This window comes from Oncorhynchus tshawytscha, linkage group LG11 (genome assembly GCF_018296145.1).
Source record: "Oncorhynchus tshawytscha isolate Ot180627B linkage group LG11, Otsh_v2.0, whole genome shotgun sequence".
NCBI classification, from domain to species: Eukaryota; Metazoa; Chordata; class Actinopteri; order Salmoniformes; family Salmonidae; genus Oncorhynchus; species Oncorhynchus tshawytscha.
The window spans coordinates 9,779,494-9,798,112 of NC_056439.1; the positions used below are offsets into that span (position 1 = coordinate 9,779,494).

At 42.7% G+C, this 18,619-nt stretch overlaps 1 protein-coding gene across 2 annotated transcripts; it reads left to right on the top strand.

The window, feature by feature from the left end:
* Positions 1 to 1,553: 1,553 nt before the first annotated feature.
* On the top strand, positions 1,554 to 16,847 carry LOC112234431 (SLAM family member 5-like). 2 transcript variants are annotated; one of them, XM_024402555.2, is made up of 6 exons: positions 1,554 to 2,115; positions 12,549 to 12,863; positions 12,979 to 13,260; positions 13,384 to 13,504; positions 14,786 to 14,856; positions 15,620 to 16,847. In XM_024402555.2, exons 1-5 carry the CDS (start codon positions 2,046 to 2,048, stop codon positions 14,835 to 14,837), a joined length of 840 nt encoding a protein of 279 aa, XP_024258323.1. In that variant the 5' UTR covers positions 1,554 to 2,045; the 3' UTR covers positions 14,838 to 14,856; positions 15,620 to 16,847. The 2 variants fall into 2 exon arrangements, with proteins under 2 accessions (XP_024258323.1, XP_024258322.1); XM_024402554.2 differs by having other exon boundaries at positions 1,565 to 2,115; positions 13,384 to 13,500.
* Positions 16,848 to 18,619: the final 1,772 nt, after the last annotated feature.

The window sequence follows — 18,619 nt, forward strand, 5'->3', positions numbered from 1 at the left end:
TTGATGAGGGGAAAAACAAAGATACACCCAAAGATACAGACGTTCTTCCTGACTCAGTTGCCAGAGAGGAAGGAAACCACTCATGGATTTCACCATGAGGCCAATGGTGACTATAAAGCAGTTACAGAGTTTAGTGGCTGTGGTAGAAATTTGAGGATGGATCAACAACAGTGTAGTTAATCCACAATACTAACCTAAATGACAGAGTGAAAAGAAGGAAGCCAGTACAGAATATAAATATTCCAAAAAATGAATCTTGTTTGCAATTCGGAACTAAAGTAAAATTGCAAAACATGTGGTTAAGAAATTAACTTTATATCCTGAATGCAAAGTGTTATGTTTAGGACAAATCCAACACAGTACATCACTTCATATTTTCAATTATGGTGGTGCCTACATCATATTATGGGTACGCTTGTCATCGGCAAGATTTTGGGAGTTTAGGATAAAAAAATAAACAGAATAGAGCTAAGCACAGGCAAAATCCTAGAGGAAAACCTGGTTCAGTCTGATTTTAAACAGAATGGGAGACAAATGCACCTTTCAGCAGAACAATAACCGAAAACAAAAGGCCAAATATACACTGGAGTTGCTCACCAAGATGACAGTGAATGTTCCATGAGTGGCCTAGCTACAGTTCTGACTTAAATCGACTTGAAAAAAAGGCCGTCTAGCAATGATCAACAACCAACTTGACAGAGCTTGAAAAATAAGAATAATGTGCAAATATTGTACAATCCAAGTCTGCAAAGCCTTTAGAGACTTGCCCAGAAAGACACAGCTGTAATCACTGCCACAGATGCTTCTCCAAAATATTGACTCAGGAGTGGGAATATGTAAATAAGATATTTCTGTATTTCACTTTCAATTCATGTGCTAACATTTCAAAAAACATGATTTAACTTTGTAATTATGGGGTATTGTGTGTAGAGGGGTGAGAATTTAGGCTGTAACACAACAAAATGTGGAATAAGTCAATGGATATGAATACTTTCTCAAGGCACTAAGTGTACAAAACATTAGGAACACCTTCCTAATATTGAGTTGGCCCTGCCATCAGAACAGCATTCATTCGCAGGGGCATGGACTCCACAAGGTGTCGAAGCGTTCCACAGGGATGCTGGCCCATGTCGACTCTAACGCTTCCCACAATTGCGTCAAGTTGGCTGTATGTCTTTTGGGTGGTGGACCATTCTTGATACACACTGGGAAACTGGTGAGTGTTAAAAACCTGGCAGCATTGCAGTTGTTGACACACTCAAACCGGTGCGCGTGGCACCTACAACCGTACCCAGTTAAAAGGCACTTACATCTTTTGTCTTACTCATTCACCCTCTGAATGGCACACATACACAATCCATGTCTCAATTGTCTCAAAGCTTAAAAATCCTTCTTTAACCCGTCTCCTCCCCTTCATCTACACTGATTGCAGTGGATTTAATAGGTGGCCATGATATCAATAAGGGATTATAGCTTTCACCTGGATTCACCTGGTCAGTCTATGTCATGAAAAGAGCAGGTTTTCCTAATGTTTTGTACACTCAGCGTATATACCATAATAGAACATAGAAGGCTACCATACAAGATTATGCAAACTGTAAACAGTCGACCATGAAATTCTACATTTACTCCACTAGAAGGTAGTCTTTAACAACCTACAGTACAGTACTCTGGTTCATCACTACGCAACAAATCTCCTAACCGCTCCCCGTCTCAAGAGCGATGAGTATTATAGTCTAATGAGCTGATGGCAATAATGGATTATATGATTTCTCACACATGCGTCTTCTCCAAGGCCTCCATCTCCACAGGGTGTTGTGATGTTGTCTCTAGTACCGGAGGGATGGTGATGAGATCGGGGTGTAATCATTAGTCCAAACAGTTGCAACTGAAACGACAGGTTCTATTGGACAAATTCAGGTCGGTCCCTCCCCAATTCGTTTGCTTCTCTTTAGAAACGTTTGCAATACATCTGTACAACAAAAACGTCACACCTTTCAGATTGTTCACAGTGGACACGACTGAACAGCTCGAGTTGTAGAACAATGAACCATTTGTCTGGATGGAGAAGGCTTGCCAGCCTGATGTTAATGCTGCTATATTTCATCATTGATGGTATGTTTCTTTTGTTACTGATTTGCTGTGTATGTGGGAGATAATAGATAAGTAGCCTAAACTTCACTTGTTTTAAATGTTCAATGTTTGAATTAGTGACTTTAGAAACGTATTTTTGTACGTTTGTTGTGGCTCCTGATAAGGGAGCCTAGGCTACCAGCTGTAGTGCATGGAGCGCAGACCAAATGCCAATTCCCCAAATTGCATTCCCAACCCCCCCTTCCCACCCCCTTATTAAATATGGTAAAATGTGTAAAGGCTAAATAATTTAAACAGTGCCACATTGAAACTTAGCCTGTCGCTAAGACTCAAAATAACATTCCTCTCTCTCTAGAGACATACCCTCCTGTATCCTGTCCGAGCATTTGATAAATATTTACAGTAAGGGATAGATAACGACAGAGAGTAGGTTGTATAACTGAGCTCTTTCATGGGAAGAAAGAGGTGGAGGCTATAAAAGTTTGCAATCTCAACACCAACTACAGAGTATGCCAATACTTTTGATGCTTAGACTTATTTATATGACAGGTGAATGATCTTTTGGAAACAACAGGCTGACAACCTTTCATAATATCTGAGATTGAGACTGTAGCAAGGTCATATGAAACTCATTTGCATGACTATTTGCATTTTTTTCCCCAACTGACAGAGCTCACAGGCTCACTGTGTTAAGACTCACAGTGCCTAATGACTATAGATATGAGAATAAAATACGCACCTTTATGGTGTTGGGACTTCCCTCAACCATGTTGAATCATTGAAGGGCAATGGACATGGCTTCATCCCCAAAATGAAGAAATCCTTTCACGGATATATCAACATCTAAAAGTCATGAGGTAAAATGAACATTCAAACTCAGTGATGTACTTTATTGGAGCTACATTCGATCGGCACATTAGATTGTTCTTCTCTAAACAGGAAACGTTGGTGGTTTCCTGTGATTACGTGGTCAGTGGCTGTCTTTACCCTGAATTACAGAAATGAACGAAAATACACACATCAAAGGAAAAATACAAAAATGCAAGCAGAAAGATAGAAAAACACAGTCGTAAAAAATAAAGACATTCATCAGTAAAAAGTTCCTCAATCAGCTTTCTGAATTGCCCTAGAGACACCAAAACATCACATTTCAGAACATTTTGAAGATTGTTCCACAAATAAGTTGCAAAAAAGCTTAAAGCTGTTTTAGCTAACTCCGTAGAGACCAAAGGAATTTCCAGAGTTAACCATCCCTGAGACCAGGTGTGGTAACTCGTTTGTCTGAAGTTTAGTAATGATGTTAGGTACAGTGGGACTTTTTGTAAAAGGGATTTATATATGAAAACATAGCAATATGTCAACCTACGTGATATCAGAGGGCCAACCTACATTCTGGTAGAGAATGCAGTGATGAGTGCTAAAATTGTCGGCCATAATAAAGAGCAGTGCGCTATGATAAACTGCATCTAACGACTTTAATGAAGTAGCAGCTGTGTTCCTATAGATGACGTCGCCAATAGTCTAGGACCGATAGGAACATCGGCTGAATAACTTGCTTTCTCCTATTTGTTGAGAGGCAGGACCTTTTTCTATGGAAGAGCGAATTTTTATTCTCGGCTTCTTAACAAAATCTTTTATCTACGCTTTTTAAAAGACCCTTGACGTGTCATTTTGCCTGCCCCCTGTTCTAGTAATTCACTTTTGTTACTTTGATACTGTCTGCATCTGGGTCTTCTCCTGAAATGTGAATTCACCTGTATTTGGGGAGTTTCTCCCTCTCTTCTCTGCAGATCCTCTCAAGCTCTGTCAGGCTGGATGGTGAGCACTCCTGCACAGCTATTTTCAGGCCTCTCCAGAGATGTTCGATCGGGTTCAAGTCTGGGCTCTGGCTGGGCCACTCAAGGACATTCAGAGACTTGTCCCGAAGCCACTCCTGCTTTGTCTTGGCTGTGTGCTTGCAGTCATTGTCCTGTTGGAAGGTGAACCTTCACCCCAGTCTGAGGTCCTGAGCGCTCTGGAGCAGGTTCTCATCAAGGATCTCTCTGTACTTTGCTCCGTTCATATTTCCCTCGATCCTGACTAGTCTCCCAGTCCCTGCCGCTGAAAAACATCCCCACAGCATGATGCTGCCACCACCGTGCTTCACCGTAGAGATGGTGCCAGGTTGTCTCCAGATGTGACGCTTGGCATTCAGAATAAATAGTTCAATCATGGTTTCATCAGACCAGAGAATCTTGTTTCTCATGCTCTGAGAGTCTTTCGGTACCTTTTGGCAAACTCCAAGCGGGCTGTCATGTACCATTTACTGAGGAGTGGCTTCTGTCTGGCCACTCTACCATAAATGCCTAATTGGTGGTGTGCTGCAGAGATTGCTGTTCTTTTGGAAGGTTCTCTCATCTCCACAGAGGAACTCTAGAGCTCTCTGAGTAACCATTGGGTTCTTGATCACCTAGCTGATTCCCTTCTCCCCCGATTGCTCAGTTTGGCCATGCGGCCAGCTCTAGGCAGAGTCTTGGTGGTTCCAAACTTCTTCCATTTAAGAATGTGTGTTCTTGGAGACCACTGTGTTATTGGGAACCTTCAATTCTGCAGAAAAGTTGTGGTACCCTTCCTCGGATCTGTGCCTCGACATAATCCTGTCTCGGAGCTCTACGGACAATTCCTTCAACCTCATGGTTTGGTTATTGCTCTGACATGCACTATCAACTGTGGGACCTTAGATAGACAGGTGTGTGCCCTTCACAATCATGTCCAATCAACTGAATTTACCACAGGTGGACTCCAATCAAGTTGTAGAAACATCTCAAGGATGATCAATGGAAACAGGATGGACCTGAGCTCAATTTCGAGTCTCATAGCAAAGGGTCTGAATACTTATGTAAATAAGGTATTTCTGTTTTTTACATTTAATAAATGTGTAAAAATTACCACAGACCTGTTTCCACTTTGTCATTATGTGGTATTGTGTGTAGATTGCTTAGGAAATAGTTTTATTTAATCCATTTTAGAATACAGGTGTAACACAACAAAATGTGGAAATAGTCAAGGGGTCTGAATACTTTCCAAAGGCACCGTACTTAGTTTTACCTGCATTCAATACTAATTTCAGGTCAATAACGTTTTTCTGTAATACAATGAAGGCAGACTGTAGTTTAGATGGAGCCTGTTCAACCGTGGGGCAATAGCATACACAACAGTATCATCAGCATACAAGTGCAGGTACATTTCTTTTACAGACAAGGCGATTTTGTTATTGTAAACAACAAAAAGTACAGGACCCAAAATCGACCCCTGCAGGACACCTTTCGTAATATCCAGGAAACTTGATTTAACACCGTTAGTAGATACACGTTGAGTTTAATCTGTTAAGTAATTTTTAAAACAGCTACATGCAGCCTGGTTGAGGTCACTTGAGGACAGCCTTTGAATTAGTAGTGAGTGATCAACAGTATCAAAATCCTTTGACAGGTCAACGAAGAAGGCGGCTCAATGTTGCCCTTTTATCCACATAATTAACCAGATCATTTATAACTAGGAAATGCAGCAGAGAGAGTGCTTTGACCTGGTCTAAAACCCGACTGATGTACATTTAGAAAACATTTCAAAGATAAGAAAGATCTTAATCAAGGATTCTAATATTTTAGCTAGGCAAGAAAGTTTAGAAGTAGGCCGATAATTATTTAGGTCACAAGGGTCACCACTTTGGTGAAGAGGGAGTACATGGGCCGCCTTCCAAACCCTGGGGATAGTACCAGATATAATCATCCAGTTAAAAATATGGGTTAATTATTCAGCAATCAGGGGGCAGAGACCTGGAGCAAAAATAGATCAAACATATCAGCTCCAGTGGTCATTTTTACATCTTAATCAAGGCATCTAGCACATCACAGATAGTAAGTTTGCTGATATGAAAACAAAGATTCACTAGAAGATGACGTGTTAATCATCGAGTCAGCTAGAGGCTGGCATATGGAAAAGCAGTTCATTGACTTACCAGGGTTAATTAAACCACCGTTTCTCTCAAATAAAAGTCTGCCTAGATAAAAATATGATCAAAAGCATCACTTTTCCCCTTCTCAGTTATGATGCCACAGTCAGACATAACTTGCTTAGACAGGGAGGAAGAGGAATTTGTACGCTTGAGTGCATTTACTGTTCTCCCAACTTTTTAAGGATCACCAGCCGAGTCAGAGATAAAGCTTAAAAAGTAGCTTGATTTGGCTTCCTTAAATGATATAGTAGATATGTTTCTCAATGGTCTAGAAAATTAACAGGGTCCGTTTCCTTGCCTTGGACCAGGCCTGTTTTTTCACCTGATTGAGCTCAGATAGCTCAGAAGAAAACCAAGGGTTGGATCTATCTTTCACTCTGAATTGTTTAAAAGGGGCATGTTTATCTGCCAGAAAAATAAATATGGAGGATACATTTTTACAGGAGACAGTGGCTAAATCAAGACCAGAACATGTCACGTAAAAACCCTCGAGGAGAGAACTTTTAAAAATGTATCTTCTTAATTAAACGAGGATTAGTATTTTGCTGTTTCGTATCTCCTATACATACTATGTGAGATGATCGCGTTGTCGTGGAAATGCAACACCATGTCATGGAAATGACCACCAGGGACACCTTGAAGTCAATATGAAATGAATGATTCTTTGTTATCCGCATGGTGGAGAGGTTCCAACCAACTCAATACACCAAGTACACATATCGATCAGGAACTCCAACTGGGATTTACATTCTAAAACACACACACAAGGGATCTGTAGACTCAGCGGTGACTAAATCTCTCAATGCTTAACCATTGTTTACATGGTTTACATAGCTCTCACCACAATCGGGTTGCAGTGACTGTCCCTGAGACGAGTCAATACACCAAGCCTGTAGTTTAAGAGCCAGGGCATTCTAAACTTGTCAAAAAAACAAACAAAAAACTTCAATTCTCCCTCAAAGCTCTTATCCTTTAATAAACCAAGGGGCTGTCATCACTCCTGCTATTGAAATGGGAGGGAATAGAGTATTATCTGGCCTAGCAAAAGACAGTGGGCCTGTTATGTTAGTATAATGCAAACAGTGCATGGTCCATCCCACCTAGAAATCCTATTGACTTTCACAGAGAAGAGAGCACACACGTTGTAACAGTTTCACACCAACGCTGATAAAAATGAGATTGGGGCAAGGTTAGCCCAAGATACATTCTAGTGGCTCTCCTCTCATTTTAGGGCATCGCTCTGTTACTCCTTCTCACCTTTCCAAATCATAATTAGAACCCAATCAATGAATGAATTATCCAACCCAAATTTAGAATCACTCGAAGAACCTCAACTTAGCACACACCGACACTTGCAGAATGTACATTTATGTTGACATACAGTATAATTATAATTCTAGCCTTAACTTCTTTCGGCCCCCATTTGTGGTAATGACAGACTGGTATCTCAATGCATTCTTAGTCTAAATTACTATAACATCCGCAGTGTGCAGACATCCACAATCGACCTGATATCCCAAATAAACAATTTGACAAACCTAAATCAATTACAGGCACGTTTGACGACCCCCCTCCTTCACGCCACTCATCCTTCTGGCGTGTCTTAATATCCTTAATATTGATAATACAAATGTCTAAGACAAATGTCAAAGAGAATTGGCTTATACTCCCCTATCATCTTGGCAACCTCACTGCAGAGTTACAGGGTGAGGGAGATGATGGCAAATCCTTAAGGAAAAATCCCAACCATCCAGCAGACCCAATCTGGTGAGATTTGTATTGAAGCAAGACAAAAACAAATAAACAACCCAACAACAGCAATACACTTCTTCATATAAAACTAGAGGTGGGGAAAACTTCAATCAACACCATAGTGCCCTCAAAGCTCATCACTAAGCTAAAGACCCTGGGACTAAACACCTCCCTCTGCAACTGGATCCTGGACTTCCTGACAGGCTGCCCCCAGGTGGTAAGGGTAGGTAACAACACATTTGCCACACTGATCCTCAACACTGGGGCCCCTCAGGGGTGCATGCTCAGTCCCCTCCTGTACTCCCTGTTACCCATGACTGCATGGCCAGGCACGACTCCAACACCATCATAAAGTTTGCCAATGACACAACAGTGGTAAGCCTGATCACCGACAACAATGAGACAGCCTATAGGGAGGAGGTCAGAGACCAGGCAGTGTGGTCCCAGGATAACAACCTCTCCCTCATCGTGAGCAAGACAAAGGAGATGATTGTGGACTACAGGAACAAGAGGACCAAGCATGCCCCCATTCTCATCGACGGGGCTGTAGTGGAGCAGGTTGAGATGCTCAGTCTCCGAACTTAAGGCACTACAGAGGGTAGTGCATATGGCCCAGTACATCACTGGGGCCAAGCTTTCTGCCATCCAGGACCTCTATACCAGGCAGTGTCAGAGGAAGTCGCTAAAAATTCAGCCACCCTAGTCATAGACTTTTATCTGTGCTACCGCAGAGCAAGCAGTACCGAAGTGTCAAGTCTAGGTCCAAAAGGCTTCTTAACAGCTTCTTGCCCCATGCCATAAGACTCCTGAACCCCCCCCTATTTTACACTGCTGCTACTCTCTGTTTATTATCTATGCATAGTCACTTTACCTGTACTTACATGTATATATTACCTAAATTACCTTGACAAACCTGTGCCCCGCACATTGACTCTGTACAGGTACCCCCTGTATATAACCTCGCTACTGTTATTTTATTGTTGCTCTTCAATTATTTACTATTTTTCTATTTTCTTATTTTTCTTTTTTCTTCGGTTTATTTTAGTAAATACTTTGTTACTTTATTTTTTTTATAGCTTATGGTTTATTCGCCGTTAGTCAGCACCTCTACATAAAATAATTTTCTCTGGGTGTGCGCCAGCTCATGGTTTTTATTCAAGTAAATACTTTTTAACATTTATGTTTCTTAAAACTGAATTGTTGATTAAGGGCTTGTAAGTCAGCATTTCACTTCAAGGTCTACACCTGTTGTTTTCGGCACATGTGACAAATAAAATGTGATTTGTTTTGGTAGGGGCTGGAGATGTCTGTGTCTGGATCAGCTGAGATGAGATTGGCCTCCTCTCTCTCCTTGGAGATTGGGGGGGGGGGCTTGGTGGCTGACCTGGTTTGATTGTGGAACTCAGCCTAACGTGGCGTTCTTCAGGTCCTTGGCAAAGATTCTGACTCCCTCATGGTCCAGTTGCACATGGCCATACAAGTGTTCACATGTCAGGGTGTGGTGGTGAGAGACGCTGACATTTGGTAGTGAGGAGCAGCTCCATGGTGATTTCTTGGTAGACATTTTGGATAATTTGCTGGGGGAGATCTTTCCTTGGTAGAAGGGTGGATAGAATCACGTTTCTCCTTGGGACCAGGGTGTGTGCTTTCTCTGCCACCTTTCTCACTTCCTCAGCCACTCTTTCACCTTTTGTGCGCAGGTCATTTGTCCCAGTATGTATGACAAGGTTGTCAGGATTTTCCAGCTTGACTTGATAGAGCAGTTGTAGTGCACTAGTTGTCAGTTGTGGTACACCAGCATTTAGCCATCTGGTATCTGGGGAAATTCTCCTATCTTCCAGATACTTCCTATTAGAGTCTATCAGAACTGGAGATTAGGGAGGTATCCTGGGTTGAACTGGATCCTGTCCTCGGGAGATGTTCGGCTGAACATGGTCAGACTGCTGGGAGGTTGGTGAGGCAGGGTAGGGTGTGGCAGGCTGGGAGGTTGGCAGGTCAAAGTGGACCGTGTAAAATGTAAAAACAATGTTGTAGAAAAATAATGTAGTTACACTCCTGGGCCTACCCACCCAAGCAAAATAGCCTTCCTTTTCCCAGTACAATTTCACTTTCACTTTTAGAAATCCAAAGACCCCTATCAGGTCTACATTGATCTGACAATTGTAAGAATTATAAGAGTCACGAGTAGACCTTTAGCGTTACTGACAACTATTCTGTTCGCTGCAGTGAAAAGTATTAATTTCAGTGCAAACATATTTTACCACATAGGCCTGCATGTGAGACAGGACTCCTGTATGCAGGGAAGACTGTGTGGGGCTGCTTCTCAGTGTGGTCAAACCACTAACATGACAGAAAAAGGCCGAACACACAATGTGACAGACTGAGGAAACGAGTCTGTGTTCACAAGCAGAGACACGGTCACATATTAATATGATTTGAACTTACAGCTGCAGGAGGATGACTGCCCGCTGGCCCCTGGTCTTTTTCCATAACATCATTGATGTGTCCTCATACAATGCCTTTGTGATATGGAACAAGATCAACCCTACCTGGATGGCTGATAAGCGGAACAAGAGGAGGGTGTTCCTGGAGCAGCTGGGAAAGGCACTTGTAACCCCACTCATTCAAAGAAGGGAGCGCCTCCCCCGCACAGCAGCCTCTGCAGCGCTTGTGAAAGCTGTTCAGGGGGCTGAATATTGTCCTGATCCGCCTGAGGCTAAAGCTGGGGCAGGCAAGAGGAGGAAATGCCAAATTCTGCCCCCCCAAAAAAGGACTGTAAAACAAATACTATGTGCTACACATGTTAGAAATACATCTGCAAAGTGGTGTAAATTGATTGATTTATGTTCCTCAAGTTTTTGTTTTGTATTTATCTTATTATGTTTGTATTAATTGTTGTTGTTTATACACCTTGTGGGTGGGGGCAATGGTTTAAAAACATGGGAGTAGACTAGTATTTTGTACTTGAATTCCTCATTGTACAGTATGTAAGAATATATAATTTTGTTGCCAAAAAAGTTCAAGACTGTTGTTTCTCTTCAATAAAATGCTTTCAAAACTACTTTCTGCATGTTTCTGCTACTATCTTAGGCTATACGTGTGCTATCTCTTGCTAAAAAAAAATATGTTTACACCTATGCAGTACTTTTCGCAATAATAATAATAATAATAACAAACCTCTACTTTAGTAAGGAAAACAACTATGACAGGTGTTTTGTAATAAAAACGAGTGGTGTCAACTGATTAAATGCAGTATTTCTACATTGTGAAGAGGGAAAACTCAGATATTCACAAAGTTTGTCATGAATGACAGGTTGTTTCTTCATGCAAAATAGATTTAGGGTTTAAAATTCAATTAAGCTGCTTCATTTTAGGGGTTTAGTGAAGGCGTACCCTTAAGGGGAGTATACAGAATGTTAAGACTACACAAGGGTTAATTAAGCAGTTTTTTTTGGGGGGGGGGTCTGTACTTTACTTTACATCTTTTTGACAACTTTTACTTTTACTCCACTACATTCCTAAAGAAAATATACTTTTTACTCCATACATTTCCCTGGCACCCAAAAGTACTCATTACATTTTGAATGCTTAGCAGGACAAAAGAATTGTCCAATTCACACACTTATTAAGAGACATCCCTACTGCCTCTGATCTGGCGGACTCACTAAACACAAATGTTTAGTTTGTAAATTATGTGTGAGCGTTGGAGTGTGCCCCCTAGCTATCCGTAAATTTCAAAAAACAAGACAATCTGGTTTGAAATGACTTATACTTTTACTTTTGATACTTAAGTATATTTAAAACCAAGTACTTTTAGACTTTTACTCTAGTAGTATTTCACTGGGTGACTTTCACTTTTAATGAAGGTATCTTTACTTTTACTCACGTATGACAATTGGATACTTTTCCCACCACTGATTATTGATATACATTACTTCTGTTTAGAAGAAAATTACATTTGAGTAATTTAGCAGACACTTTTCAACAGTCTACAGCTGCTTATAATCAGAATATTTTTGCAGTGTCCATATGTACAGAGTTCCTCCCTCTTCCCTACTGCTAGTAGGACAACCATCATGCCCCTCATCTCTTTTTCTGTGTTGTCAACACAAAGCCTTGTTTCAACAAAAAACACATAGGCTAACGCCTACATTAGTCCTCTGTCATGCTGCAATGTTCCTCTGACCCTGAAATTCAAAGAATGCAATCTAGGCTATTTTAGAGGCTGCCGTGGAAAATTATGTTAGGTGGTAATGAAATATCTCTGTAAAGTCGTGTGCTTTTTCAGTGATATCCTTGACTTTTATTTTGGAGAAAAAACAAACAAAGTCAATTGGGGAAGAACTTCCCTCACTCAGAGAATCCATTTCCATGTGAACTTAATTTCTGACAAAATATTAAACTACTAGTCCTAACAATTATTTCCTGACCCCAACCATCACATTAGGCCTGTAAATAACTAAGAAGGACTGTGATACTCAAGTCAGTAGTGTCATTCCAGGCTACTACATTGCGGCAATTTTTTTTTACTAATGATTGTATGTCATTGTTATCTTCAGTGCAGTCTGGCATCAGATCACTATATCATATGGATGCAGTTACTGACATGTTAAACACTTATCCAGGTGTTGTGAGATTTAGTGTGCGACTGTTTTACAGCCCCCCTGGAATGCAGTCGTTGTGTTGATATTGAGTATCTCTCTTTCCACAGTACTCTGTGCTTCCCAACCAACAGTCCAGTCTGAGACTCAGCCGGTGAATGGCATCGTGGGACAGTCTTTCTCTTTTCCAGAGAGGGTGATCAAGTCTGGCAATTTACTTTACGGAGACCTTGGCAGTATTGCAAATGTGTACCCTGGTAAAGAAGGCAAAATCACCCTTGAGAAGAGATTTGAAAATCGTATCCACTTGAACAGTGTCACAAGATACTTCACTCTGTCAGACCTTAAGATAGACGATGCTGGGGTTTATACTGTGGAGAATACAGATGGAGGGGGAAAAAACAAATTTGAGCTCACTGTATACAGTAAGTGTGTGTGTGTGTGTGTGTGTGTGTGTGTGTGTGTGTGCGTGTGTGCTGTATATTACAAAAACATTAGATATAGGTTCCATTTCCAATTTATTCCAAATTTTTCTTCCAGATGTTGTTTCCAAACCTCAGGTGACAGAATGTGACAGCAGCTCCTGTCGTGTGGTGTGTTCTGTGGACAACGAAAAAGAGGTGACCTTGACCTTGTACAGGGGAGAGGACATACTAAACCAGACCAGCAGTCCTGATCTCACCACCGATCTATCTCTCCGTTTGGAGGTAGAGGGAAAGAACTACAACTCCACCCACAGCTGTGTGGCTGCTAACCCTATCAGTAATGAGACAGTTCCTGTCCCAAAATGTTGCAGCAAAGATGGTCATCCCAAGGAGACAGGTAAGAGCAATTTTGAATTAAAGTAATCCAGAAGAGAGCAATTACCAAGTGAAAGTGAAGTGTCGTTGAGCTCATTCAAAACATATTTTACTAAAAATAATTTCCTTGTGCCATTTATTTCAGACAGTGATGAGAGGGGTCGGGGTATTCTTGTTATTGCTGTATTCTGCGTTTTGGTTGCCTTGGGGCTGGTTGGACTTGCAATCTATCTGAAGAAGCGAAGAAATGGACAACCAAAAGGCAGGTATTTATATTTTAGAGGTGAGAGGTCACCCCCCAAAGTCAAAGCATGCTTAGCCTTTTTTCATGTATTTTTTTATTATTCTTTTTAAAATCAAGGGTAGTGTTTTGGAAAAGGTAGGAAATGTTTGCTTGAACACAGGATGCAGGTCAAAGAAAGTGGCACATCTTCCACACTTCCTCTGCTTGTCCCGACAGTGTCATTATTCCAAACAGTTTCTCTAAATGTTGAAAAAGCAGTAGGCGTGCACACGCATACACACACACACACACACACACACACACACACACACACACACACACACACACACTCTCTCTCTCTGACAATGATTACCTGAATAGCTTAGCTTTTCTGACAAAATTACCTGAAAGCTTAGAGACCTGACCCATAAAAGACCGGTAGCACAGACCCTGTACCCATAGTAGAGACCCGTACCCATAGTACCCTGTACCCATACCGGTACAGAGACTGGTACCCATAGTAGACCGGTACCCATAGTACCTTGTACCCATACCGGTACAGTGACCCGTACCCATAGTACCCGGTACCCATACCGGTACAGAGACTGGTACCCATAGTAGACCGGTACCCATAGTAGACCGGTACCCATACCGGTACAGAGACCCGTACCCATAGTACCCGGTACCCATACCGGTACAGAGACTGGTACCCATAGTAGACCGGTACCCATAGTACCCTGTACCCATACCGGTACGGAGACCGGTACCCATAGTACCCAGTACCCATACCGGTACAGAGACCCGTACCCATAGTCCCCGGTACCCATACCGGTATAGAGACCGGTCCCATAGTAGACGGGTACCCATCGTAGACCGGTACCCATAGTAGACCGGTACCCATAGTACCCTGTACCCATACTGGTACGGAGACCGGTGCCCATAGTACCCGGGACCCATACCGGTACAGAGACCGGTCCCATAGTATACCGGTACCCATAGTAGACCGGTACCCATAGTAGATGGGTACCCATAGTAGACCGGTACCCATAGTAGACGGGTACCCATAGTAGACGGGTACCCATAGTAGACGGGTACCCATAGTAGACCGGTACCCATAGTAGGCCGGTACCCATAGTAGACCGGTACCCATAGTAGACCGGTACCCATAGTAGACCGGTACCCCTAGTAGACCGGTACCCATAGTACCAAATGAGTCCTGAGTTTTTACAGAACCTGTCCTGGGCGGTGAGCATCTGTATGTCTCTGTCAGTTAGTCACTCCTCACCTTAGGCCAATATTTACTTTCCTTTATTTCTCTCCATAGATTCATCTCAAAAAGTGCAAGTGGACATTGTGTATGCAACGATAACTCCTAAAAAACAAGCAGATAATCAGGTTAGTAAAAAAAAAATGCTACAGGCTGAGAGACAAGACAGCAGCATTTGCAGCCCTCATGGCGACAGCTGTAGGCGTTTAGCTCTGCACCAGTGGATTCATGTGGTCTTGAGTTGCACAGACCACATGAGCGTGATAGGTTGACTGTTGAGTTACTTACTGCAGAACAAACAGGATAGACAAGAGAGCATGTCCTGTTTCTAATAAAGCATAAGATCATTTTTTCGGTTTGTTCCTTTCCTACCCCTTTAATCTCCCCTCCCTCTGTCCTGTCCTTCTCCCTCCCTCCCTCCCTCCCTCCCTCCCTCCCTCCCTCCCTCCCTCCCTCCCTCCCTCCCTCCCTCCCTCCCTCCCCTCCCTCCCCCCCCTCCCTCCCCCACTCCCTCCCTTTCCCTCCCTCCATCCCTCCCACTCCCTCCCTCCCTCCCTCCCTCCCTCCCTCCCTCCCTCCCTCCCCTCCCTCCCTCCCTCCCTCCCACACACCTACTTCCCTCCCACTCCCTTTCCCTGTCTTTCCCCCTCCATCCCTCCATCCCTCCCTCCCTCCCTCCCTCCCCTCCCTCCCTCCCTCCCTCCCTCCCTCCCTCCCTCCCTCCCTCCCTCCCTCCCTCCCTCCCTCCCTCCCACCCCTCCCTCCCACTCCCTTTCCCTGTCTTTCCCTGTCCCTCCATCCCTCCCACTCCCTCCCGTACCTCCCTCCCACTCCCTTTCCCTGTCCCTCTCCGTCCTTCCCTCCCCTACCTCCCTCCCTCTCCCTACCTAGGAGGAGCGAACAGGTGTACCAGAACTGGATTCACTTAGAGACAAAGCAAAACTGACATCAGTTTATGATACACTCCAATCACATCGCATGGCTGCCAGCGGGGATGTTGACACAGCATGAAGGAGCGAAATGGGAAGTCACTGAGAAACCGACATGATAATTCACATCCTGGAGAGGACGGCATATCATGAAGAGGATATTGAAACAAACTGAAAGTAAAAGAATATTCGCCCCGAAAACCTTTTAGAGGCACAGTTGTTATGGGAGAAAATTCCCCTGAAACTTTTGCACTGATGTTATAATTTCAGGCTTTCTTTGTAGGTCATTCTCACAGACCTTCTGCCAAATGACATCCATGACATCCACTGGTGCGGACCAATTCAATAACTACGCATTGAGTTAGTAGCAGGATCTGTATAATCCTTCTTTTCAAGTGCCTTTTGTCCCAAATCCCAATTTATAGGTTAAAACAAATGGAACCTGTCTTTTAATCCAATTCCCTGGTGTGTTTGCTATGCTACTGCTGGGCCAAAGCTTCTTTTCAGTACTGACTGTTCTGTTGTTTAAATGTAGGTCCCTCCCCTGTATCTTTTCACAGCTGGTAATTGTTTCGCTTGCCAGAGGATAGCAGCTGTGTACGTATTATAAAAAGAGCAGGCGTTTGAGATAAAGACACCTACTCCTTAGAAGCAATGGCTGTTAGGCCGCTTTAGAAAAACAAAAGTTCCATAGATGTATTTTTTCCTTTCACCATATATATATGTTGTATTGAAACATTTCTGAGGGTAGATTTGCTGTTTGATCTTCAGCGACATTTTCCTCTTCTTAGGGATTTTCACAAGATGGAGGTCTGGGCTAAATTGTAACTCTTAATCAGCTCATTTTGTTTATTATGATGGACCATCTATTGGTTATCCTGATCTAGGTGTTTTTGTAACCTTTATTTAACTAGGCAAGTCAGTTAAGAACACATTCTAATTCACAATGACGGCCTACCAAAAGGCAAAAGGCCTCCTGCGGGGACGGGGCCTGTGATTAAAAATAAAAAATATAGGACAAAACACACATCATGACAAGTGAGACACAACACCACTACATAAAGCGAGACCTAAGACGACAACATAGCATGGCAGCATCACATGACAACACAATATGGTAGCAACACCACATGACAACAACATGGTAGCAACACAACGTGGCAGCAGCACAACATGGTAGCAGCACAAAACATGGTACCAATATTATTGGGCACAGACAGCAGCACAAAAGCAAGAAGGTAGAGACAACAATACATCACACGAAGGAGCCACAACTGTCAGTAAGAGTGTCCATGATTGAATCTTTGAATGAAGAGATAAAACTGCCCAGTTTGAGTGTTTTTGCAGCTCGCTCCAGTCGCTAGCTGCGGCGAACTGAAAAGTGATGGGGATGTGTGTGCTTTGGGGACCTTTAACAGAATGTGACTGGCAGAATGGGTGGTATGTGGAGGATGAGGGCTGCAGTAGGTATCTCAGATAGGGGGAAGTGAGGCCTAAGAGGGTTTTATAAATAAGCATCTACCAGTGGGTCATGTGATGGGTATACAGAGATGACCAGTTTACAGAGGAGGATAGTGCAGTGATGTGTCCTATAAGGAGCATTGGTGGCAAATCTGATGGCCGGTGGTAAAGAACATCTAGCCGCTCGAGAGCACCCTTACCTGCCGATCTATAAATTAAGTCTCTGTAATCTAGCATGGGTAGGATGGTCATCTTAATCAGGGTCAGTTTGGCAGCTGGGGTGAAAGAGGAGTGATTACGATAGAGGAAACCAACCTCAACTTCTTTGGTATCTAACCCTAACCCTAACCCTAACCCTAACCCTAACCCTAACCCAATACAACTTGTCGTTTTGCTGTGTTTTGGGGGAAGAACATTGTCTGCATCAAATCCATCAGCTAGCTAACCTTTTTACGACCAGCACTGTCCAGAGCTTGGGGAAGGGCAGGTGGGCGAGACAACTTTGCCAGCATCAAAGCGATATGTATCGATTAATCGTTGTGACATATTAAATACGAGTGATAGTGTAATCAATGTGTAATAACTACGTAAAAAAATGTATGAACGCGCTCAATTATTATGTGACGTGCAGTCATATTCAGGTCCCGATTGGTCAACAAGCTTATTTGACACGTCAAATAGTGTTATTTGACATGTATCTTTTTTGACACGTAAAGACCCAAACGGCGTTCCATAGAGAAAGCTTGTTGGACACTAAGAAAACTTTGGTGTAGAGCGTTTAACACAAAATCCGGGGAGGGGCCAGCTGAGTAAAAGACTGATTAGTCTGCATATACATGGATGAGAGGGCTTCCTCCTGCCTGAGCTATGTTGTTGATGTAAATTGAGAAGAGCGTGGGGCCTAGGATCGAACCTTGTGGTACTCCCTTGGTGACAGGCAGTGGCTGAGACAGCAGATGTTGTGACTTTATACACTGCACTCTTTGAGAGAGGTAGTTAGTAAAAACCAGGCCAAAGACCCCCTCAGAGACACGAATACTCCTTAACCGGCCCACAAGAATGGAATGTTCTACAGTACCAAAAGCTTTGGCCTAGTCAATAAAAATAGCAGCACAACATATGTAGCACATCATCCCTTCAAAATACAATCACTCCCTCCTGCAGACTCCTGCTGCAACTCCTGCAGACACCATACACTCTCCTTCTATCAGAGGATTTTGTGGTCCACCTACATTAGTGTAACCTTTGTATGGATCACTGTCACCCAAAAATATTAAATCTGTCGATACCATAGTGAGTTGTTGCACTGTAGGCCATTTCAATTTTATGCCTCTCAATTTCTGAGTAGTTACTGAGACTGAATATGAAGATATAATTCACTTTTCACTATTTTAAAATAACCTTGTGACTTGTTGTAAACATAAACATGTTGTACTGAGTTTCAATACATTAAGTCAAAGGCTTACCCATACCTTTCCTTTAAAGTCATACATTGTGTATA